The 21101-nt window shown below is 62.2% G+C and overlaps 4 protein-coding genes across 4 annotated transcripts; all 4 read left to right on the forward strand.

Moving 5' to 3' along the window:
* The first annotated feature begins 2266 nt into the window (after positions 1 to 2266).
* Positions 2267 to 4728, forward strand: NDUFA11 (NADH:ubiquinone oxidoreductase subunit A11). Its single transcript, XM_088527182.1, has 4 exons — positions 2267 to 2349; positions 3529 to 3621; positions 4250 to 4372; positions 4573 to 4728. Exons 1-4 carry the CDS (start codon positions 2268 to 2270, stop codon positions 4683 to 4685), a joined length of 411 nt encoding a protein of 136 aa, XP_088383308.1. The 5' UTR covers position 2267; the 3' UTR covers positions 4686 to 4728.
* Positions 4729 to 5798: 1070 nt separating this feature from the next.
* Positions 5799 to 9714, forward strand: KLHL33 (kelch like family member 33). The gene is made up of 4 exons (XM_088527161.1): positions 5799 to 6312; positions 6767 to 7700; positions 8343 to 8513; positions 9123 to 9714. The coding sequence occupies exons 1-4, from the start codon at positions 5799 to 5801 to the stop codon at positions 9712 to 9714; spliced, it is 2211 nt and encodes a 736-aa protein (XP_088383287.1).
* A 1053-nt stretch (positions 9715 to 10767) lies between these two features.
* On the forward strand, positions 10768 to 14978 carry YJU2 (YJU2 splicing factor homolog). Its single transcript, XM_088527183.1, has 8 exons — positions 10768 to 10794; positions 11117 to 11217; positions 11490 to 11634; positions 11942 to 12076; positions 12433 to 12614; positions 12975 to 13083; positions 13984 to 14149; positions 14861 to 14978. The coding sequence occupies exons 1-8, from the start codon at positions 10771 to 10773 to the stop codon at positions 14944 to 14946; spliced, it is 948 nt and encodes a 315-aa protein (XP_088383309.1). The 5' UTR covers positions 10768 to 10770; the 3' UTR covers positions 14947 to 14978.
* A 1799-nt stretch (positions 14979 to 16777) lies between these two features.
* On the forward strand, positions 16778 to 20799 carry SHD (Src homology 2 domain containing transforming protein D). Its single transcript, XM_088527184.1, has 6 exons — positions 16778 to 17020; positions 18139 to 18188; positions 18264 to 18520; positions 19402 to 19531; positions 20416 to 20535; positions 20613 to 20799. Exons 1-6 carry the CDS (start codon positions 16829 to 16831, stop codon positions 20797 to 20799), a joined length of 936 nt encoding a protein of 311 aa, XP_088383310.1. The 5' UTR covers positions 16778 to 16828.
* The last annotated feature ends 302 nt before the right edge of the window (positions 20800 to 21101 follow it).

The following is a 21101-nucleotide window of genomic DNA, read 5'->3' on the forward strand; positions in this document are numbered from 1 at the left end:
TCTTGACCCATTACATATTTGCAGATCCGTTTCCATCGATCCTCTCTAGTCTGAACAATTCTCATTATGGTATTTGCCATAATTTGTCATGCAAGATTTCATTAAACTGACTTTTCACTGTACTTTTTTCTCCCCTTGTTCTTTGGTCTTTTAGCGCCCTGATGCTTTCTTGGTATGTTTTGAATGGGAGGCTCTATACAGTGTTATATAAAACTTCAAAAAACGTGTTATAAAGCGGCACTTTAATTTTCCAGAGTGCGAATTCCCTGCTCCCCTTCTGAAGATCAGAGCAGCAGAGGTACCAAGACAGAATTGCTAAGATGGACTTGCATGTTTAAGGCAAGCTTAATTCCTGACTCTTATGTTTTGGAATAGGTATAGTTTACAAACGAAAGTGACTCAAAGATAACTTTTGTAAATAGAAGTTTTGCATTTAAAGGTTGTACTCAGAGTACCTTTTGACTGCTTTTTTTCAAAGGTTTAATGATATTAAAGATGAATTTTTCTTTGGGGAAACTGCTAATTCTGCTCTTGGGGATGCCTTTTCTAAGGTGTCTGTGACTTGAATGTGGGATATGTTTTAATGAGCTGATGCTGATACAGAGTTTGATAGCGACTTCTAATGAGCTTAACAGCCCTTTCTTAAACATAAAGCCTAGAAAAACAAAGCGGTAATGGTCACTGAAATGTCTTATTTACCATTGTATTGGATGGACCCAGCTGGTCCTCTGCTCTGCAGAAGCAGAAGTGCAGAATGAGATCTATAACCCTAGTATTTCCTTCACAGCTCGAATCTTCCAGTATTTGCACAGAAGAATTGGTAGGAGTTTCGGTCACTGCTGTAGGATTTATTGGTTTTCTGTTCAGACTGCTCCTTCGGTAACGTTGCAGGGATGAGATTCCTGCTGTGAAGCATTTGCACGTCAAGCTTGGGTGGCTGATACACGTGTAGATGGGAAGGCTGAGTAAGCCCCTAAAACCTTTTAAAAATAATAAGGAGGGGAGATATGTTTTTAATGTAACTTAATTGGTGGGAGGGGGTCTTTATTTCTCAGAAAGAAAAATCAGGAAAAGGGGAAACAACCTCCTTGCGTTGTGTGATACAATGACAAGTGCTTCATTGCCTCCACCACCATCTTCCCCCCCCAGTTTAAAAATTAAAGGACTTAAAACCCCCAAGCCTATCCTTGTATTAAATTGTTGTGTAACTATGGTCTAGACTTAAACTATTGCACGTGGGCTGCCGTGATGTTATTTTCCACTCCTTTGCCATGGGGTTTCTATGTAAGACAGTCTGTTCCCATGCAGTGCTCACTGGAGAGCTGTTACAGACTCCATAAATCGGTAAGTTCCAGATGTAGCAACGTGTAGGTCGGTCTCAATGAGTCAAGTTGCTCTTAAAACATCTAACCCAAAATATTTTTGGGCTGCAGAGGGTTAGCTGCGCAGTCTATAGTCAGAGTTGGGCAGCCAGAGGGGAAAAATGGCCTAGATATTTGTGTAAACCTAAAAACAACCAATTTTGTGCTGTAACCTCTTATGGTAATAGGGGTTATAAGGGGTAACTTCCTCAGGGAACTAAATACTACATCTCTTTGGGCTCCTCTCCAGAAAAGGTGGATTTGGGTGATTCTAGGGTAGTTGTGAAATGCACAAGTAAAGTATTGGATAAATTTTTTGTATAAAATGAAAGGAGGGAGACGAAAAAAGGGCAGAGCTCAGATTAAAGCTTATGGATTTTAATTCTGGAGAACATGTAGAAGAACTGTGGTCTAAGCATGTCACAATCTTCATTTTATGAGGAAATTTTAAGTGAAAAGGATCCCTCATACAGCAGCACCAACACTCCTGTTACCGAGTGCAAAGAAAATCCATGATTTAAGTACATCTTGAAAGGGGAAAGCGCAGTAGAAAAAATAATTACGGAGTAGCTACACTTAATGGTTTTGGGGGTGTAGATTCTAACTTGAGGGTGCCAGTGCTCACACCACCTCTCCCTCCACAGCGCTAGGTCTGGAACACGAGCTTGAGGGAGCGCTTCAGAAATGAACGAATGAATAAGATTATTGTTATGATTTTATTATTGTTATTCCCCTTTCCCCTCATGCCCGTTTCCCGCCCCGGCCGCGACGGGCGATGGCGGCGGCCGCCGCCGGGGGCGCCTCACGCGGCCGCAGCGCCCGGGGCGGAGCCGCCGCCGCCTTCTCGCGAGAGGAGCCGGGGCCGCCCTTGGAGAAGGGCCGGGAAGGCAGCGAGGGCCCCGCGCCATGGAGGAATATTGGGAAGGGACCGAGGGCCAGGAGTGTCCGCGCCGAACCTGGCTCACCACGCGCCTGGGCGCCACGGCGGGTGAGCCCGGCCGGCCCCGGCCCGGCCCGCGCGGCGGCCGCTCCGCGCTCCCCTCAGCGGCGCCGCGGAGGGAACGGCCGCGATAACCTTGAGCAGCTCGTGTATCGCGCCCTTATTTTGCCTTTTAGACCCTTTTTTTGCATTTAAACCCTTAAGCGTAGGTTTCTTTACCTTGACCACCTTGTGTATCGCGCCCTTATTTTGCCTTTTAGACCCTTATTTTGCATTTAAACCCTTAAGCGTAGGTTTATTTATTTATTTAATCTTGACCGTCTTGTGTATTGCACCCTTATTTTGCCTTTTAGACCCGTATTTTGCATTTAGACCCTTAAGCGTAGGTTTGTTTACCTTGATCACCTTGTGTATCGCGTCCTTATTTTGCCTTTTAGACCCTTATTTGGCATTTAAACCCTTAAGCGTAGGTTTATTTACCTTGACCACCTTGTGTATCACGACCTTATTTCATGTTTTAGACCCTTATTTGGCATTTAAACCCTTAAGCGTAGGTTTATTTATTTATTTAATCTTGACCGACTTGTGTATTGTGCCCTTATTTTGCCTTTTAGACGCTTTTCTGCATTTAAACCCTTAAGCGTAGGTTTATTTACCTTGACCACCTTGTGTATCGTGCCCTTATTTTGCATTTTAGACCCTTTTTTTGCATTTAAACCCTTAAGCGCAGGTTTATTCACCTTGACCACCTTGTGTATTGCGCCCTTATTTTGTGTTTTACATCCTTCTTTTGCATTCAAACCCTAAATCGTAGGTTTATTTATTTAACCTTGACTATCTTGTGTTTTACACCCTTGTTTTGTGCTTTAAGTCCTTATTCTGCATTTAAACCCCTTATTCGTTTATTTATTTACTTACGTATTTATTTATCTTTCTCTCTAAGCCCGCCAACGAGCAGCAGGACAACGTGCTCATAGCGGGCGCCGGTGCCAGTCCTGCATTGCCGGCGCGCACAGGCATCGCGGCACCCTTAATTTGTGTTTTAACCCCTTATTTTGTATTTTAACCCCTTATTTTGCGTTTTAACCCCTTATTTATTTACCTGCTTGCTTATTTTCCCCTCTAAGCCCTCAAATGAGCAGCAGGGCATCGTGCTCGCGGCGGGCGCCCGTGCGGGCACCGCGGTGCCGCCGGCGCCGCTCACGCCGCTCCCTTCTCCCGCCGCAGGGCTGGCGGCCGCCGCGTACCGCGTCATCCTGCGGCCACCCGGGACGGCCCTGGCCGCGCTGCAGATCGCCGCCACCGACACCGTCACCCTCGGTAAGGACACCGCGATTCCGAGGGTTTCGCCATCTCCCGCACCAAAGTGCAGAGCCAAAATGGCCCCAACGTGGTGCGTTACAGTTGATAATCCCTTTGCTGCCCTCCAGCACGCTCCTTATTTCTATATTAATCATTATTTACACATCAGTGATGTTTTCTGCTGCATAATGTAGTCTGCTTGACAAGAAGATGCAACTTTGCAGGTGCTTAGGCTGATTTGCTTATAAAATAATAAGGCACCTGGGACAAGGTGGCCTTTGTAGCCATTCGAACACACCTTCATGTGCTGGGATGTGGAAGAGGTTTAGTGAGGAATCAGCAAAACACCCAAGGAGCCCCCCTGCACTGCATGGAGGTGGCTGCATTGCTGCTGCAGCAGAGGGGATACCCAAAACAAGCTTTAATTAAATAAAATTTAAAATATATCAATTATTTATTGAATTATTTAAGTAAGCGCAAGGGTCCGATGCCCATAGGGACTTAAACCAGCTCCCAAAGCTTCAGTTTCCTTGCTCTGTTCTTCCAGAGGAATTCCTGTAAAACACCATGCCTCTTAAAATACACATTCTTGGTATTTAGCGCCAAATTCCTTGAAGGATTTTTTTCTTTTTGCCTTTGTCTGCAGCTACGCTAGGAGCAGTGTTTGGTGTCACCACGTGCCTCAGTGCTCAAATCCGCGAGAAACCAGACGATCCTTTGAATTATTTCATAGGAGGCTGCGCCACAGGAGCTGTCCTAGGTGCACGAGGTAAATCCACATAAAAATAAGAGTGAAAACCTCCCCGCTCTTGAAGTAGCATTAACGCCTTAAGCAGATGTTTGAAGTCAGTTTCTGGCAGCAGCCAACATGACTTACGGTCAAGTGACCAAATTCCAGGTTGTCACGATCCACAGTATTGTTCTGTTGCCCTAATAGATCTTTTTTGGCTTGTTTTTTTTATTTTCCAGTCCACAGTTACATGACCGGAACCACCGCGTGTGTCGGTTTTGGAATTGCAGCCGCTTTAATGAAGATAGGTAAAAACGAGGGCTGGAGGCTGATGGGACCTCCCAAGCTGTAGCCTCCAAGTTAAATGTTCTGTGTAATAAGATATTGTATAATAAATATGTTGTCAAATCAACAGTTGTCACTAAATCTTGGTGTTTTCCAGCTGTTTAGGGTGTTTTTGTGCTGGGGCTGACATGAAAACAATAAAAAAAGGTGTAGCCGTTGGAAGATGAAGCTTAGCGGTGATGCTAAAGGGAATCGGTTTGGGAACATGAGGATGGCAGCGGAGGGGACACGCTGGGGACACGCTGCGGTGGCCGTGGCAAGGTGGGCTGCTTCCCCAGCGCACTTGGTCTGTGGGCAGGATATTCCCGGGAGCGTCGCTGGACATCCAGGTGGTGATGGCATCTTGCTGCTCTTCACCTGCTCCGTTGGATGCCCTGGTCCTTCTGGGCCGTGCCCAGGCCACCATGACCAGGACAGCGCGGGGTTTAGGGCTCTCTGCCCTAAACAGGAGCAGGGAGAGCTCGAGCACCTTCCTTGGCTCCCTGTCCCTGCACTTTCCGTGTCCTTGGGTGACCTGGGTGGCCAACGCGGTCCCGTCACGAGGTCACCGAAGCCCCGCGGCCTCTGTCCGCTGTGGCCGGGGCCACGTGTCCCTCTCGGGCTATAATTACCCGGCCACATTCCTCGGGGGTCACGGGAGCGTCCGGGAGCCGGGACGGGCGGTAAGGGGGACAGCGCGCGGCACCCAACGCACAACACAACACGCAACGCGGCATTGCGCAACGCACAACAGCGCGCCGCGGTGCCAGGCAACAGGCGACACGCGGGGTGACACGCGGGGTGACGGGGAGCCACAGCAACGCCCTCCATGCTACAGGAGAGCACGGCAGCGTGCGCGCGCCGCGGGGTGACACACGGCAGGATGCAGCGGAGGGGACAACACGTAGGCAACAGCATGACGCGATGCACGAGCTAGAGGGTACACACAAGGCAACAGCAAAGACTGTGCACGCAACAGGCGGCACTAGAGCGCTTGTGACCGCACGCTGTGCGAGCGGCTGTAGCAGCAGCAACACTCGTCATGGCCGGGGGCTTCGCGGCGCCGGCGCTTCGGGGCTGCGGGGACGGCACCCTGAGCCCGGCACCCTGAGCCCGGCACCGCCGTGTTTCCGCAGGCAACATGTGGGTGGCGGAGGGGCCGGCACGGAGCCGGTGGCACCTGCGGGACCGCGCGCACGCCGGGCGCTTCCTGGCCGCGGCCGACGAGCTCCGCGCGGCGGGACAGCTCGTGGACGTGGCCGTGGGCCCCGAGGGCGACGCGGCCCACGCCGTGGTCCTGGCCTCCGTCAGCTCCTTCTTCCTGCGGTTCCTGGAGGAAGAGCGGCCCCACGGCGCCCCGCGCCGCGTCCCCCTGCCCCCGGGGGTCACGCCGTGGGGCTGGCGGGCCGTGATGGCCTTCGCCTACGGCGGGGCCGTGCCCGGCGGCAAGGAGGAGGAGGTGGAGGAGGCCGCGCTGGCCCTGGGGGCCCCGCGCGTGGCGGCCGCCTGCGCCCCACAGCCGGGGGGCACCCCCCAGGCCGCCCCCCCTGAGCCCCTGGAGCAGCAGTGGGAGACGCTGAGGTCCATGGGGCAGCTCCACGCCAGCGGCTTGGGATGCGACCTCCGGCTGCAGGCGGGAGACGAGGTGATTCCAGGTGAGCTCGCGGCCCCCCGGACGGGGACGGAGGGACACGGGGGGCCCCGGTGCGGGCGCTGGGGGTGGCAGGGGGTTGTCCCTGGGCGTCGGGTCCAGGTGAAGTCGTGGATGTGGAGCTGGAGGTATCCAGAGGACTGTCCCGTTCTGGGGTGGCCTTGAGGAAACGGCCTCACGTCGCACCCGGGGAGGTTCAGGTTAGACATTAGAAAGAAATCCTACATGGGAAGAGGGGCAAAGCACCGGCACGGGCAGTGCCCTGGCAGTGCCCACACAGACGAGGCGTTTGGGGACGCAGTTTAGCAGGGATGGCGTGAGGCGCTCGCGGTTGGACTCGGTGATTTCCAAGGTCTTTTCCACCCGTAACGATTGCTATGGCGGAGAGGGGTCCCGAGGGGTCCCGAGCAGGGCCAGCACGGCCGGTCCCCCCGACACGGTTCCCTCCCGCCGCTCAGTGCAGCGCCTGGCCCTCAGCTGCTCCTGCGACTTCTTCCGCGCCCTGTTCACGTGCCCCATGCGCGAGGCGGCCCACGACCCGGCCACGCCGCTGCCCACGCGGCTGGCCCCGGCCGAGCTGCGCCTGCTGCTCTCCTTCGCCTACACGGGCGCCGTGGCCGGGCCCTGGCCCGCGGTCCTGGAGGCGGCCGAGACCTCCCTGCGCTACCAGGCCTGGGGCCTCCTCACGCTCTGCCTCGACGTCTTCACCTGCGGCCTCACCCCCGAGACGGGCCCGGACGTGCTGGCCTTCGCCGCGGACTATGGGCTGGCCCACGTAGGCCGCGCGGCCGAGGACTTCATCTTGGCCACCTTCCCCAGCGTGGTGGCCACGCCGGCCTTCCTGGACCTTCCCGCGCACCTCCTCATCCGCCTCCTCCGCTCTGACGCCCTCAACGTCCTCCATGAATTAGAGGCCTTGGAAGCGGCATCCCGCTGGCTCGTAGCCAATGGAGGTGGTGAGGACAACGAAGCCGAGGAGGTCCTGTCCTCCGTCCGCTTTGCCCTCATGTCCGGCCAGGAGCTCAAGAAGATCCCGGCGGTGACCGCGGGAGCAGCCAACCCGGGGCTTCTCCACCAGCTTGTGGTGGCCAGCCTGTCCCCCATGGCCCATCTCCCGTGCCGGGTGCGCTCCTGGCCGGAGGTGCTGGTGGTCTGCGGCGGGGACAAGCTGACCACCGACATGGCGGCCCGGCAGCCCAGCAAGCAGCTCTGGTTCGCCCACCGCTTCCTCAGCGCCGTGGGGCTGGTGAAGCGGGTGGAATGGCGGGCGCTGGGGCACTTCCCCGACGGCCCGCGCTTCCGCCACGCCGTAGCCGTCATCGGCAACGCGCTCTACATCCTGGGTGGGAAGCACTACTACGGGGCCCGGGACACCCTGGCCAGTGTCTACAGGTGAGCGCCACGGAGGAGCAGGACATGGGGGTTCTGTGGTGTTCAAAGGTGCTGGGAGACCTGGCCACTGATAGGACTAGAGGAAATGGCCGGAAACTGAAGGACCAAAAGTTCCACAGGAACTTGAGGAAAAATTTCTTAACAGTGAGGGTGCCAGAGCACTGGAACAGGCTGCCCAGAGAGGTTGTGGAGTCTCCTTCTCTGGAGATCTTCAAACCCGCTTGGACGCAGCCCTGTGCCACGTGCTCTAGGTGACCCTGTGTGTGCAGGGGTTGGACTAGATGATCTCTAGAGGTCCCTTCCAACCCTAAGCATTCTATGATTCTATGATTCTGTGAGACCTAGAGGTTCCACATGGGCTCGAGACCTTCTGAGGTTGCAGTTACCAAGTAGCCCCAGGGCACTGGTTGGGTTGGGTGTAGGCTGGGAGGTTCCTGTCCTTCTGGTGCCCACCTACTCGAGAACAGTATGGGATGCATTAAGGATGGCACAGGGAGGTTCCCACCTGGAGATGCCATGTGGCCTCTGGACATTATCACATCCATTGGCTGTTTGCATGCGGGAGGTCGCCCTCAGTGACTTCAACTCCACATCCCGGTGTTGTGGGTAAGAGCTCTCCTCCCCTTGGCCTCTCGACCCCAGGTATCGGCCCATGGAGGACTCCTGGGAGCGCTTGGCCAGCATGGCCTGTGGCAGGAGCTACTTTGCAGCCGCGGGACTCGGGGGGTTCATCTACGCCCTGGGGGGCAGCTCGGATCAGCTCTACTGCACGGACTCGGTGGAGCGCTACGACCTGGCCACCGACACCTGGAGGTGAGACCTCCCCGCTCGGCCGCCCTCCTCTGCCCTGGTATCCCCTCCACGTGCCCAGTGGTGCCCACTCAGTGATCTTGGGGTCATTGGTCAATGTTGTCCCTCCAATGGAGAACAGATCATGGTTATCTAACCATGAGGGAGGTCCATTGGGCATTGACCAACTGCCCTTCGGGGTCCATTGGTCATTGACTAAGTGTCCCTTGGGGCCCATTGGGGGTTGACTAACTGTCCTTAGGGGTCCATTGGGTGTTGATCAGTGATGCCCACTGGGTCACAAACACATTTCTTGACCACTGGGAGTCTCTTCCCCACCTGCCAAAGACAGGAATCACTTGAATGTCTACCAGCAATGCCCGCTGGCCAGAGTTGCTCCTAGAGGGTCCATTGCACGTTGACAAGTGTTGTCTTGAGGGGGAGTCTGTTGGGGGTTGGACAACGTTGGGGAATCCATGACGTGTTCTCCAGTGCCACGCACGGGGGGGTCCATTAACTGTTGGCCAACGCTGCTTGTTGGCCATTTGCCTCATCCAGGGCTAGCAGGGGCTCTCCTGGGCAAGCAGGGGTTAAGCTACGTTGCTTAACGCGCCCCCATCTCCCCCTTGGCAGGAGGTGCCAGCCCCTGCCCGTGGCTCTGTGCGGCCACGCGGCCTGCGCCCTGGACGGGGCCCTCTACGTGTCGGGCGGCTGCGACGAGGCCAGCCGGTGCCAGGCGTCGCTGCTGCGCTACGTCCCCGACGCGCCCGCCGCGCCGCTGGCGCCCATGCACGGCGAGCGCGCGGGCCACGTCATGGAGGCGGCCGGCGGGCAGCTCTACGTGGCCGGGGGCTTGTGCCAGCGCGGCGGCGGGCAGCGCGGCTACCGTGACCAGCTGGCCTTCGAGGTGTACAGCCCCGCGCGGGACCTGTGGGTGCTGCTGAGCCCGCTGCCCCACGCGCACGTGTCGGGCAGCGCCGCCGTGCTGGGGGGCGAGCTGCTGGTGCTGGGGGGCTACAGCCACGAGACGTACCGCGACACGCACCTGGTGCACGCGTACCAGCCGGGCAGCCGGCGCTGGGTGGCGCGGGGCACCCTGCCCCACGCCTACACCGACCTGCAGGCCTGCGTGCTCACGCTGCCCGCCGCGCTGCGCGCGCCCGACCCGCCAGGCCGCCCCCGCGGCGCCGGGAGCCAACGCAGCCCCGCGGACGTCGCCGTGTAGCGCCCGCGGACGTCCCGGTGGGACACGTGTCCCCCCCCTGTCCCCCAGCCAGGACCCTTCCTCAGGGTCCCGTGATGGCGGGTGGTGAAGCCCCCGCTGCGGAACTGGGGGGATTTCTGGACTGTTCCCATTTGGGGCTCCATTAAGGAGCCATCCGGCAACACTGGGACACTTCTGTGACACCTCAGGGCCCTCCCATGGGGCAGAGGGACCTCTTTGTGCCACCCGGTGTCCCCCAGGATGGGGGGACAAGACCCTAGGAAGCCCCCAGGGGCAGTTGAGTGGGGCAGGAGCCCCTCAAGGGCCCCGGTGGGTTCCAGTGGCTCCTCTGACCTCCTCGGGACACCACGGGGCTCCCCTGTCACCTGTTTGTGCAGCCCGTGGGTCCCCATGTGGCCTGGGGACCCCCCTCACCACCCTCCGCTGCAGCCCTGGGGACATTCGCGAAGTCCCCCCAGAGCTGCGGAGCCCCCCGTCCCCCCAGACCCACGCAATGAATAAATGCGCCTCCCCAAGCGCCTGTGTCTCCTTCTTGCCAAGGGACCCGGGTGTCCCCGCAGGGCCGGGAGGAGCTGAGGTGCCCCCGGGTGGCAGAGGGGACCCCCGGGAGGGGACCGGGCGCAGGATGGGGACAGGTTCCTGGGGGTGGCACAAGACACCTGGGAGGGGGACGGGGCTTAAGGACTTCTGCAGGTCCCTGTGGGCTCGTGCTGGCCCTAATGGGCTCCTACGGGCCCGCGCCTGGTGCCCTTGGCCCGGGCAGGTCCCTGCGGTCGCGATGTCCCCTATAGGGTCTGGACTGACCCGACCCACCCGCGCCCGGAACGCTCCTCTCCGGCCCCCGCGCGCGCACGGGCCCTTGGCGTGGAGCACAGCGCCCGCGGCGCCGTGGGCGGGGTTATCTGACGGGCAGCAGAGAGAGCCAAAATAGGCTGCGCCAACAGCGGCGCAGTCACCAATGAGTGGTGTTGGGGGGCGGGGGCTGTTTCCAGGAAGTAGGAGGGGGCGGTTGCTGGGGCCGCGTCACGTCGCGCGGGTGAGGAGCGGGGGGCAGCCATGTCGGAGCGGAAGGTTTTGAACGTGAGTAGGGGGAAAAGGAGGGTCTCGGGCCCTTTGAGGGGGGGGATGTTTTGGGGGTTCCCAATTTGGGGGTCCGGGGGGTGAGGGGGCTTTGGGGCCCCTCGGGCCGGAGGTCTTGGGGAAGGTCCCTGCTCGGTGGGGGGGGGGTCTCCATCCCGGCGGGTTCCTGCATGGCCGGGGGGGACTGGGGCTGATCGCGATCCCAGGCAGGGCAGGAGGAGTTGGGGGGCTCCCTGGGTTCGCGGGGCTGCTCGGGGCAAGGGGGGTCGCGGGGGTTGAGGCTGTCGCTCCTCCGTGCCCAGCACGCGCCTCTGCTCCGCAGAAATACTACCCGCCGGACTTCGATCCCGCGAAGATCCCGAAGCTCAAGCTCCCGAAGGACCGGCAGTATGTGGTGCGGCTCATGGCTCCGTTCAACATGCGGTAAGAGGCAGCTCTGGAGGAAGGGAGCGCGCCTGGCGTTCGCCTGGCTCCATAGCGAGCAGAGGAGCTGCCCCAAGGGGGGCTGCCTCCCCCCAGAGAGGTGTTGGTAGGGATTTGGGGGCTCCTTGAGGAACACATGCAGAATTTACAAAGGATAGAAACAACCGTTGGGCAGAACCTGCGCTGACACAGCCTGAAAATCCCCTGGGCTTTGCTCAGTCTTTGTGTTTCCTTCCTTGATGCGCTACGGACTTCCCTTGTGCCGTTTCTAGGTGCAAGACGTGTGGGGAATACATCTATAAGGGGAAGAAGTTCAATGCCCGCAAGGAGACCGTGCAGAACGAGGTGTACCTGGGGCTGCCCATCTTCCGCTTCTACATCAAGTGCACGCGTTGCTTGGCGGAGATCACCTTCAAGGTGGAGTTTCTTTGGATGGTTCTGGGTTTTCTGGGCTCTCGGGATGTCCCAGCAAAGAAGGAATCGGAGCTTGTGCAATTTGGAGCAGTCTATAGCCCTGAAATGTCTCTTATCACAGGGGCAGGGGATAGTGACAAATTATCTGTAGGAGAACACGGGGGTGTAGGTGGTTGCCTGTGTGTGAGATGAATGAAACAACACAGAGAGATCAGGAGAGATCAGGAAAACACTCCTGTGTGGCTCTGATGTTTTTAGGCAGTGTCTGGAGTAGGATTCCCCCTGTACAATGATGTTGCTTCTTCCATAGACAGATCCTGAGAACACGGATTACACCATGGAGCACGGGGCCACTCGCAACTTCCAAGCGGAGAAGCTCCTGGAGGAAGAGGAGAAGAGAATGCAGAAGGAGAGGGAGGATGAAGAGCTGAACAACCCCATGAAGGTACTGGCACGTGCCCTTCCCTGCAGCACACAAACCTGCTGTCCTCTCCAGTGCCTTTCCTGCGCAGAGTGGGTGACTTGGGTAGCTCTCAGCTTAGTTCTTCAGGCTCCTAAGGTATTGCTGTGCTCCAGAGCAATCCTTGGAGCCAAAACAGACAGACAGGAGCCGTTTTTCTGCTCCTAGGAGTTTTTTTCCAGGCTGCAACTTGTGACAGGCTGCACTTTGCTCCTGTCATGCATGTTAAGGTATGAAAGTTAGGCTTGTTTGTGCTTTCTGAGCTGTCCTTGGCGTAGGGGCTGTGTCAGACCTTGCTGGTGGGCCCTGTCACTTCACATCACCTTGGCTTCCTCACCCAGGTCCTGGAGAATCGAACCAAGGACTCCAAGTTGGAGATGGAGGTTCTGGAGAACCTGCAGGAGCTGAAGGAGCTCAACCAGCGCCAGGCAAACGTGGACTTTGAGGCCATGCTGAAGCAGTACAAGGAGTACGAGGAGGAGCAGAAGCGCAAGGAGCAAGAGGAGGATGAGCAAGAGATGAAGTGAGTGGCCTGGATGTGTCCCTGGGCGGGTGACACCGTCGGAGCTGGCCCTGGGCTGTGGCTTGACCTCTCCTCGGCATCTCCAGGGCCCTGACGTGAGGGCTAAGGGAGAAGCTGCTTGAGGGGGCCAAGTTCACAAGAGCTGGGTGGGTGGGATGTTGTCCCCATGGGGCTGTGGGGACATTTGGGACAGTTTGTCGGAGGGAAGCATTCGGGGAGGGAAGAGATGGGGGAATTTGAGCGTCTCCCTGGTGGGGAGATCAGGGCGGCTGCTGGCACCTGGTTCCTGCTGAGGAGTTAAAAAAAGCCCCGGAGAAACTGGATCCACACGGAGCCGCCTCGATCCCTCCCTCTCCGCAGAGCGATGCTGGAGCAGGCCCAGAGCCGGCGGCTGCTGCTCGACGCCGACGCTGCCCAGGAGCCGGTCACCGTCCACGCCAAAACGAAACCCACGGACATCCTGCAGGAGGTGAGGGCGGAAGGGAGCGTTTCCCTCTTGCTGCTTCTCCTCCCCCAAGCCCAAAGTGCTATCCTGTGTGTGTTGTCCCCGCCAGCCACATGTTGTCCCTGCTGTCCCTGCCCTGTGCAGGGGCTGGAGTCCTAACGCCTGTTGTGCACGAGGAGCTTGCAAAGCTCCTGTCCCCGTGCGCTGGGTTGAAACGCGACAGGGATCAGCTCGTGATTTCAGCTGGAATCTGCTGAAAAAGGAGGTGCTTTCGGCTGGCAGGGAGCTGGGGACATGGCTCCCTTTCCCTGGCACCTCACAAAGGACGCGCTCACCAGTGTTTTGGTCATCTCTTGGACTTGATTTTGCCACTCTGGAAAATTAGCAGCGGCAAAACGGGTGCCTGGGACGGCCTCTCCTTCAATCCTGCCCTGCGTCGTGCTGGAGCCAGGCAGGACAAAAGAGCTTTCAGCTCGGCTGCCAGGGGAGGGATTATCCCTGCAGACAGGCCCCCAAGCGCTGTCGCTTTTGATGCCGATCCGTGTCCGCGGGGACCTCTGTGTGTTGAGCCCGATCGAAGCCGCCTTGTTTCTGAGCTGGCCCGGGGTTAATCTGAGCCGTGTTCCCTGGTCTGGCACTAATCTGCAGCCCCGGAGAGTTGGATTTTGGTGACCAGGTCCCTGCGGGTGCCCCAGCACCGTCCCGCAGCCCTGCCCACCTGGATGGAGCTCGGAGGCAACGGGATGATCATCCCCAGGGGCTGCCCTGCCGCTGTTCAGATCCACACCAGTTATCCCTGTTTGTCCCGCAGGTCACCCCAGGGAAGGCCGGGCTGCTCCAGGAGGCTCTTCCCGTGTCCCTTGCTCCTCGTGCTGCTGTTTGCAGCAATTCTCCTTCTTCCCGTGTCCCTGTTTTCCTCTGCAGGAGCCCCAGCCCCAGGCTAAGAAGCCGAAGACGGAGAGCTGGGAGCGGAGCGTGGGCGGGTTGAGCAGCAAGGCCCAGCTCGCCGGGCTGGTCACTGTGAAGAAGCCCAAGCCAGGTGCCACCGTGGCCAACGGGACGGGGACACAAGGTGCCACGGCCAGCGCAGGTAACGGCCCATGCGCTGGCACTTGGGGTGTCTCTGAGCCGAGTGACAGGGAAGGATGGAGGTGACAACAACCAGGCTCTGTGTTGTCCCCACAGCCTCAGTGCTCAGGGCAAGTCTTTGTTGTGGGACAGATGTGGCCGTGGGGCTGGGAGAGGGGGGTTGTCCTTGTTTCCCGGAGACGACGCAGCACCCGATGTGCTGGAGAGGCTCCTTCCCGGCCTTTGGCAGCGAGCCAGGACCTTGGCAGGGCTGGAAGCTTCAAAACAGCTTCTTAGCGCCCAGGTACAATTGTGGGAGCGCTTGCAAGGGTGAGATATGATAATGACAGCAAGAAAATTGCTTTGGTTTCGAGCCCTCTTGCAAAACCTCCCGGACTTTGTGGCCACGATGCCGCTGGGTTTTGGCTGCAGGAACTGCCCCTTCCATGGTCCCGTTCTATGGGGGCTGGAGCCTCCCTGGGGGCACAAGGGGGAGAAGGGCAGCTGGACAGACCCCTCTCACAGCTCTGCCTGCCTGGGGAAAGGCTGCTTCAGACCTTGGGCCATCTTTGCTGCTTCCCACCGTTGCCACGAGGCTGGGGAGGAGGAGGAGAGTGCAGGGTCTCCTCTGCCCCGTTTAACCTTGTCAGCCCCATTGATGTTCAGGCTGGGGGCTCCCGGTGCCGCCCCAAGGGCCGGACCCGACGGCGTCTGCTCTCTGCTTGGCTTCCAGGCTCGTGTCCCCCAGCCCCGGGCGCCACGTCCTCCCTCGGCTTGTTGGGGACGTACTCGGACAGCGAGGACAGCGCGAGCGACTGATGCGTCACCCGCAGCGGGGACTTGCGGCCTCCTCCTCCTCCCCGGCCGCTTCCACGGACACCGGCCGGCTGGAGTCGCGGTGTCGTCGCGCAGGGACGCGGCCATCGCCCGCGGGGGACACTGCGCTGCCCGGACCCGGCACCACGTAACGGCCCCCGCGCGGGGCCAAGCGCGTGGACGGCTCCCAGGGGAGCGGGATGAATCCCAGCTCTGCTCCCGTCACTTATTTGGGAGTCCCAGGGCCTGCCTGGACAGGACGGTGTCGGTGCTGTGGGTCCCCCTGCCCTGTCCCCTGCTCTGTGTGTGGGGGTCGCTGTCCCTCCAGCTGCCACAGAGGGACCCTGGGGCCTTGTGTCCCAGGGCGCAGGGGGTGGCAGGAGCTCAGTGTCCCTCTTGTGTCACCTCAACACCCACTTGGGCTTCTGCAGCTCTTCAGCATCTCCTGCCCCTCAGCGCGTGGGGCTGGGGACACCTGCCCTGCGTGTCCAGGTAGTTCTGGCCTTCCCGGGGGACGAGGGCATCCAGCCGGGGTCTGGGGCTGAGAATGTCCCCGCGGGGGTGACACCAGCCCTCCCGCTGCTCCCGGCAGCTCCGCGCGGACTCTCCCGGCGCGCGGGGAGGAGTTGGGTTTGCTCAATAAAGCCGATGTGTCGGAGCTGTCCCTGCTTCGTGTGCCCGGTGTGGTGGCCGCTCGTCCCCGTGGTGGCGGGGGGGCACACGGGTTGTCCCCCCCGCGTGTGCCCGGGGGTCCCCAGGGGCTCAACCGGGGCCTCTTCCTCCTGTCCTGAGCCCTGTCAGTGCATCCCCCTGGGCAAGGCCTCATTAATTAACAAGCCCTCATTAACCCCTGCTTAGATCCTCTGGGGGGGAAGTAGCCAGTGTTTATGGGAGCAGGTGAGGAAAGGAACCCCCCTCCCAACCCGATCGCGCTGCTCCCGGGTGATCGGCATTCCCAGCACGTGCGTTTTAATTGGCATCCTCAAATATTAATGGTGGGGACGGGGCTCTGGCCCTGGCATTTGCGTGCGAGGGGATGTGCGAGCAGCAGCGCGTGGCCTCGTCCCCGTGTGTCCCCGACACGCGTGTGTCCTCCCACCGCTTCCTCACGGCCACGCGTGTCCCCAGGACAGCACCCGGCTCCGGGGACGGGGACCTTTGTTCTGGGAAGGGACAATGAAGAGGCTGAGCCAGGGCCCTTCTGGCCCCAACGGCTCCCCCATATTGGGCTCCTGGACCCCAAATCTGGGGGGAATCAGCATGGGGCGATGGGAGAAGCCACCCCAGGACCCCTCGGGCACCCCCAGCCCGACCCTGACCCCCAAATTCCCCGGGAAAAGGCCAGGGGGGGCACAGGAACCTGAGGGGTCCCGTCTGCAGCCGGTTTGTCCCCCCCAGCAGCCCCAGGAAGGTTTGGGGACCTCCAGCCCCGCGGGGCCTTGAGGGCAGGATCTGCCCCCCCTGTCCCCCCGATTTGGGGTCCTGGTGCCCCCTCCCATCCCGGGGTTCCACCGCCCCCCCCCCTTAGTGTCCCCGGGAATCTCGACTCCCCCTTCCCGCTCCCCCCCGTCCTGGTGCCCCCATCCCGCTGCCCCCCCCCCCGCCATCCCCATCCCGCCCCCCAGGATGGCTCCGCATCCCGCTGCCCCCATCCCGGCACCTCCCTCCCCCCCGCCCCCCTCCCGCCGCTCCCGGTCCCCCCCATCCCTGCGCCCCCCGCTCCGGTCTCCCCTCCCGCCGCTTCCCATCCCGATCCCCCCGCCCCGGCCTCGTCCCGTAGCCCCCCCCCTCCCCAACCTCCCGGCGGGGGGGCCGCTGGCTCCGGTGGCGCCGCCGCGGCGACACAAAGCGGCTCCCGGCGGCGCGCGGGGCTCCCGCTCCCGCCATGGCCAAGTGGCTCCGCGAGTACCTGGGCCGGGGGGCCCGGCGCTCCCCGCCGCGCCCGCCCCAGCCCGACTACAGCGGCGGCGAGCGCCGCCCCCCCGGGGCCCCCCCGCCCGCCGCCTCCCCCCGGCACCGGCTCGTCCGCGTGGGGGGGGGCGCGGGGCCGGGCGGCCGCCCCCGCCGCCGAGAGCAGGTAGGGCCGGGGGGCACCGGGGGGCACCGGGGGGCACCGGGGAACGGGGAGCTGCGGGCACCGGGAAGAGCGTGGGGGGGGGGGGAGCACCGGGAAGAGCGAGGGATGCGGGAGCAGGAGGGAGCGGGGGGCATCGGGAAGAGCGTGGGGGGGAGCACCGGGAAGAGAGAGGGACACGGGAGCGGGAGGGACCGGGGGGGCACCGGGAAGAGTGTGGGGGGGAGCACCGGGAAGAGCGAGGGATGCGGGGGCAGGAGGGACCGGGGGGCACCGGGAAGAGCGTGGGGGGGAGCACCGGGAAGAGAGAGGGATGCGGGGGCAGGAGGGAGCGGGGGGCATCGGGAAGAGCGAGGGACAGCGGAGCGGGGGGGCTCTGGGAAGGAGGGACCGGGGGGCACCGGGAAGAGCATAGGGGGGCACCGGGAAGAGAGAGGGACACGGGAGCGGGAGGGACCGGGGGGGCACCAGGAAGAGTGTGGGGGGGAGCACCGGGAAGAGCGAGGGACACCGGAGTGGGGGGGCTCTGGGGAGGAGGGACCGGGGGGCACCGGGGAACAGGGACCTGCAGTCACCGGGAAGAGCATGGGATGGAGGGGAGCACCAGGAAGAGAGAGGGACACGGGAGCAGGGGCACTGGGGAGCAACGGGAAGAGCGAGGGATGCGGGAGCAGGAGGGAACGGGGGAGCACCGGGAAGAGCGAGGGACACCGGAGCGGGGGGGCTCTGGGGAGGAGGGACCGGGGAGCACCGGGGAGCACCCGGGGAGGGGGGGGACTTGGGAGGAGGGAGCAGGGGGCACCGAGGAGGACGGGGGACACCGGGATGGGGGGGGGATCAGGGGCTTGGGAACACCAGGAGACCCGGGGGTGACTGGGAGGCACTGGGGGACCCGGGGGGGCATTGGGACAGCTGCGGGGGGACAGGGGGGACACTGGGGACATCGGGGAGGGAGCACCCGGACATGGGAGGGGGGATCCAGGGGAAGGGATGGGGCGCTGAGGTGGGGGGAGGCAGGAGGGAGCCCGTGGCGGGGACAGGGTCCCCAGGGAGGGACAAGGGGCCTGGGGGGGTCGGGGCTGTCCCAGGGGGCCACGTCCCAGCGGGCGCCCGTGCGGCAGGGCCCCGGTGAGAGCGACTACTCGGAGCCCTTCGAGGCAGAGCCGGAGCCCGAGGAGCCCGGCGAGGCCGGAGGTGGGTGAGAGACCCTGCGCGAGCCGGTGCCGGAACCGGTACCGGTGCCGGGGGCAGCCGCCGCGGGCTGTCGCGGTGCCCCCGGCGTCCCCCAGCGCTGCCCCTGCGCAGGGCGCGCGGGGCGGCGGGGGCGGCCGCGCCGGGGCCCCCAGCTCTACGACACCCCGAGCGACGAGTGGGAGGCGGGCGAGGACGCGGGGCCGGGCGCCGCGCGCGACAGCCGCCTGCCCCGCGACGACGAGCGGCCGGCGGACGAGTACGACCAGCCCTGGGAGTGGAAGAAGGAGCACATCTCGCGGGCGTTCGCAGGTGCCAGCCGCCCGCGCGGGCACGGGGCCATCCCGGGCCCTGCGTCCCCCGTGGGTGCCATCCCAGGGACACCTGAGCCCCAGGATCATGGCAGGGGGTGACATCGCAGCCCATGTTTCCCTTGGCACCCATGGGTACCATCCTTGGGACATCCTAGCCCATGTTTCCCTTGGCACCCATGGGTACCACCCTTGGGACATCCCAGCCCGTGTTTCCCTTGGCACCCATGGGTACCACCCTTGGGACATCCCAGCCCGTGTTTCCCTTGGCACCCATGGGTACCACCCTTGGGACATCCCAGCCCGTGTTTCCCTTGGCACCCATGGGTACCACCCTTGGGACATCCCAGCCCATGTTTCCCTTGGCACCCATGGGTACCACCCTTGGGACATCCCAGCCCGTGTTTCCCTTGGCACCCATGGGTACCACCCTTGGGACATCCCAGCCCATGTTTCCCTTGGCACCCATGGGTACCACCCTTGGGACATCCCAGCCCATGTTTCCCTTGGCACCCATGGGTACCACCCTTGGGACATCCCAGCCTGTGTTTCCCTTGGCACCCATGGGTACCACCCTGGGGACATCCCAGCCCAGCATCCCCCAGTGCCCAAGGCGACCATGCCAGGGACATCCCAGCCCAGCATCACCCCCAGGTGCCATCCTGGGGACATCTCGGCCACAGTGTCCCCTGGCACCCCTGGGTGCCATCCTGGGGACATGCCAGTCCCCCCAGCGCCTACAAGGCAGCCCCTTGGGATGTGATGGGGCAACAGGGCAAGACCAACCCCATGGTGGGGACGCCGGGGCTGTTTGTGCTCTGGTGGCCGTGCGGGGGCACCGGGGTGCCCAGGCCAGCGGGTGACGGTGCCTTTGTCCCCCAGTGCAGTTCGAGAGCCCCGAGCGCTCCCCCGGCCGCCCCCGGGAGCCGTCGCAGCCGCCCGGCAGTGCCAGGCCCGGCTGCCCGCCCAGCCCGGGCCGCGTGGACCCCTCGCTGCCCCTGGAGCAGCAGGTGTAAGTGGGGGGCACAGCCGTGCAGGAGGGCACGGGGTCCCCCCGGGCATTGCGGCGTGGAGGGCGCCCCATGGGAGGGGGTCTTGGGGTGCGGGTAGGTTCCCATGGGGTGGTAGGTGCCCCATGGGATGGAGGCTGCCCTATGGCATGGACAGGTCCCCATGGCGCAGTGGGTGCCCCATGGCGCACAGGGGGATCCCGGGGTGCAGAGGGTGCTCCATGGTGCAGATGGGTCCCCATGGGGTGGAGGGTGCCCCATGGCACAGGCAGGTCCCCACGGCGCAGTGGGTGCCCCATGGCGCACAGGGGGATCCCGGGGTGCAGAGGGTGCCCCATGGTGCAGATGGGTCCCCATGGGATGGAGGGTGCCCCATGGCACAGACAGGTCCCCCCGGCGTGGTGGGTGCCCCATGGCGCACAGGGGGATCTGAGGGTGCTCCGTGGTGCAGATAGGTCCCCGTGGGGTGGAGGGTGCCCCATGGCACAGACAGGTCCCCATGGCGCAGTGGGTGCCCCATGGCGCACAGGGGGATCCCGGGGTGCAGAGGGTGCCCCATGGTGCAGATGGGTCCCCATGGGGTTGAGGGTGCCCCATGGCATGGACAGGTCCCCATGGTGCAGTGGGTGCCCCATGGTGCACAGGGGGACCTGAGGGTGCCCCATGGCACAGACAGGTCCCCATGGCATGGTGGGTGCCCCATGGCCTAGGCTGTGGCATAGGCTGGTGCCCAAGGTGCAGATGTGTCCCCATGGCATGGAAGGGTCCACACTGCACAGACGGGTCCCCAGGGCATACCTGGAGCCCCATGGCACAGCTGGAGCCCCGGTGCCCTCATCCACCCGGTGCCCATGGTGACACCGGGGTGCCACCGGGCTGCCCGCAGGTGGTACCACGGCGCCATCGGGCGCGCGGGCGCCGAGACGCTGCTGGCCCTGTGCCGCGAGGGCAGCTTCCTCGTGCGGGACTGCGAGACCAGCCCCGAGGACTATTCGCTCTCGCTGAGGTCGGTGGGGACACGGGGAGGGGACACGGGGCGGTGGTGGCACCGAGGCCGCCCCGCTCAGCGTCCCCTCCGCGCAGGAGCAGCCAGGGCTTCGTGCACGTGAAGCTGACGCGCACGCGGGACCGGCTCTTCGTGCTGGGCCGCGCGGGCGCCGCGTTCCCCTCGGTGCCCGCCGCCGTGCGGCACTACTCGGCGCGGGCGCTGCCCGTGCGCGGCGCCCGCCACCTCTCCCTGCTCTACCCGGTGGCCGCGCAAACCCTGTGACCCCAATAAAGTCCCCTCCCTCCCTCCGTGCTGACTGTCCCCTGCGCTCTGCGTGCCCCTTCCCGGATGCCTGGGCCCCCTGCGGCAGGCGCTGAGCCGCGGGTGCCCGTGCCGGGTGGTGACGCACAGGAAATGTGGATGAGGTGGCGGATTGTGCAAAACATCTGGTTTTGGGCATTTTCTGCATCTGTGGCCCTGGGTGAACAGGGACATGGGCACGGCCACCCCTGCCAGCTCCCGAGGCCAAAATGCCCCTCAGATGCAAGCGGGGCCGTTGCAGGGTGCCCCCCAGGCCGGGTGGG

Source organism: Tinamus guttatus, unplaced genomic scaffold (assembly GCF_059628265.1).
Source record: "Tinamus guttatus ecotype Peru unplaced genomic scaffold, ASM5962826v1 Tinamus_guttatus_pri_ptg000261l, whole genome shotgun sequence".
NCBI lineage: Eukaryota > Metazoa > Chordata > Aves > Tinamiformes > Tinamidae > Tinamus > Tinamus guttatus.

Excerpts from the sequence above, each read along its gene's own strand:
- NDUFA11 (XM_088527182.1), top strand. The coding sequence starts at position 2,268 with ATGGAGGAATATTGGGAAGGGACCGAGGGCCAGGAGTGTCCGCGCCGA. Across the intron at positions 3,622-4,249 it reads CACCGACACCGTCACCCTCG|CTACGCTAGGAGCAGTGTTT; the intron begins GTAAGGACACCG and ends CTTTGTCTGCAG. Across the intron at positions 4,373-4,572 it reads AGCTGTCCTAGGTGCACGAG|TCCACAGTTACATGACCGGA; the intron begins GTAAATCCACAT and ends TTTATTTTCCAG.
- SHD (XM_088527184.1), top strand. The coding sequence starts at position 16,829 with ATGGCCAAGTGGCTCCGCGAGTACCTGGGCCGGGGGGCCCGGCGCTCC. Across the intron at positions 19,532-20,415 it reads CTGCCCCTGGAGCAGCAGGT|GTGGTACCACGGCGCCATCG; the intron begins GTAAGTGGGGGG and ends GGCTGCCCGCAG. Across the intron at positions 20,536-20,612 it reads GACTATTCGCTCTCGCTGAG|GAGCAGCCAGGGCTTCGTGC; the intron begins GTCGGTGGGGAC and ends CCCTCCGCGCAG.
- KLHL33 (XM_088527161.1), top strand. The coding sequence starts at position 5,799 with ATGTGGGTGGCGGAGGGGCCGGCACGGAGCCGGTGGCACCTGCGGGAC. Across the intron at positions 6,313-6,766 it reads GGGAGACGAGGTGATTCCAG|TGCAGCGCCTGGCCCTCAGC; the intron begins GTGAGCTCGCGG and ends CCCGCCGCTCAG. Across the intron at positions 8,514-9,122 it reads CTGGCCACCGACACCTGGAG|GAGGTGCCAGCCCCTGCCCG; the intron begins GTGAGACCTCCC and ends CCCCCTTGGCAG.
- YJU2 (XM_088527183.1), top strand. The coding sequence starts at position 10,771 with ATGTCGGAGCGGAAGGTTTTGAAC. Across the intron at positions 10,795-11,116 it reads CGGAGCGGAAGGTTTTGAAC|AAATACTACCCGCCGGACTT; the intron begins GTGAGTAGGGGG and ends TCTGCTCCGCAG. Across the intron at positions 12,615-12,974 it reads GAGGATGAGCAAGAGATGAA|AGCGATGCTGGAGCAGGCCC; the intron begins GTGAGTGGCCTG and ends CCCTCTCCGCAG.